Source organism: Perkinsus marinus (assembly GCF_000006405.1).
Source record: "Perkinsus marinus ATCC 50983 genomic scaffold scf_1104296958932, whole genome shotgun sequence".
Lineage (NCBI taxonomy): Eukaryota > Perkinsozoa > Perkinsida > Perkinsidae > Perkinsus > Perkinsus marinus.
Genome location: NW_003206598.1, coordinates 1 through 1,346, shown reverse-complemented (window position 1 = coordinate 1,346; position 1,346 = coordinate 1). Strand labels below are relative to the sequence as shown.

At 45.5% G+C, this 1,346-nt stretch overlaps 1 protein-coding gene across 1 annotated transcript; it reads left to right on the top strand.

The window, feature by feature from the left end:
* Nucleotides 1-468: 468 nt before the first annotated feature.
* On the top strand, nt 469-1,039 carry Pmar_PMAR018254 (hypothetical protein; the record flags this gene model as incomplete). Its single annotated transcript, XM_002773338.1, has 2 exons — nt 469-604; nt 903-1,039. Coding segments are annotated over 2 exons (273 nt in total), but the record flags the coding sequence as incomplete, so codon positions are not given.
* Between the last annotated feature and the right edge of the window lie 307 nt (nt 1,040-1,346).

The following is a 1,346-nucleotide window of genomic DNA, read 5'->3' as shown; positions in this document are numbered from 1 at the left end:
ACAGCGGAGCGAAGCGTTGCACGATGGGCACCATTTTCCCCATGCTATGTTAGTCGGTAGAGTCAGTGAATATTGGCATCAACACGTGAATCCATACATTCCGCGCTGAGATAGTCTCGTAGTGAGAACAGCGGAGCGAAGTGTCCCACGATGTGCGTAATTTTTTCCCGTAGAGTTAGTAGGCATTGGACTTAACACGTGAGAAAGACGTCTCGAAATCCTCTGATTTTATACTCGTATGATCTCATCTTGAGCACAGCTAAGCGTTCCATGATGGGCATTAGAAGTTGACTGCGTGGGAATATGCTGATTTCAGAGGAGTATCGGATGAGATTCGTTCCTTGCAACATAGCTCGTCTGTGATGAACGATAAACTGAACCATAGATTGTCGGTTCAGAAGGAGCTGCAGGAATACGTCAATAAGGTACGAGTGTGACGATGCTGATTGATTCGGGAGATTTGCTCAGGTTGTGGTATCACCTACCCTAGTGAAGGGAATATGTGAGGTTCCGGCTGATCAAGAGGGGTACTCGGCAGCACTTGAGGAGTTGTCGTCGAAGATTGCGGCCTTTAAAGCTGACGGAGGACGATTGAAAAGTCAAAGTAGTAAGGTGTGCTTTTCATAAGTTTATGTGTATGTATATGTGGATTTATTACATGGGAAATTCGAACGGCTTATGATGCACAATATGGTTTACCAGTATACCACAATGATTTCAAATCGTGTGCGCGCTCATTGCTCGTTTTTAATGCCCCACAGCATTCCTTTGTTATAGCAGGTAAGTATCAGTATAGGAGTCTATCGAGAGGCCTAGTCGGGTGTCTTTTGGCCTCACTAAACTTGAGTATATTCACGTATAATGACCATTAGTGTTCTAGTATCACTACCATTGTAATATAGTTACCGATGTGAACTCCCTCCCTCCAATTTCCTATGATAATGAACAGTGCCGCACACAGGGCGAATTGGGCAATCGCCCTGGGGTCCAGGTTCACTGGCCTCCCGGGAGAGCCCATGGTCCCTTAGTAGCCGCGTGATTACTCCTTGAGTAGAGGCCCACGGCCTCTGGTTTGCCCAGGCCCCAGAATAACCGAAAATCCAAACAACGGCACTGATAATGAATGAAATAATATATCGGCTTTCGAAGGAGTTGTTATATACAGGGTGTCGCCAAAGAAAATGTGGTGTTGTCGGTGACTTGCAGAATTCACCGAACTTCCCAGCGAGAGATAGCTCATTAGAAAGATCTTGGTGAGCGCTTTTCGATGGTATATTTGAATTCCAGATATGCTCATTTTATAGCACATTTCATTTGGTCACCCTGTGTGCCAGACTGACATTGTT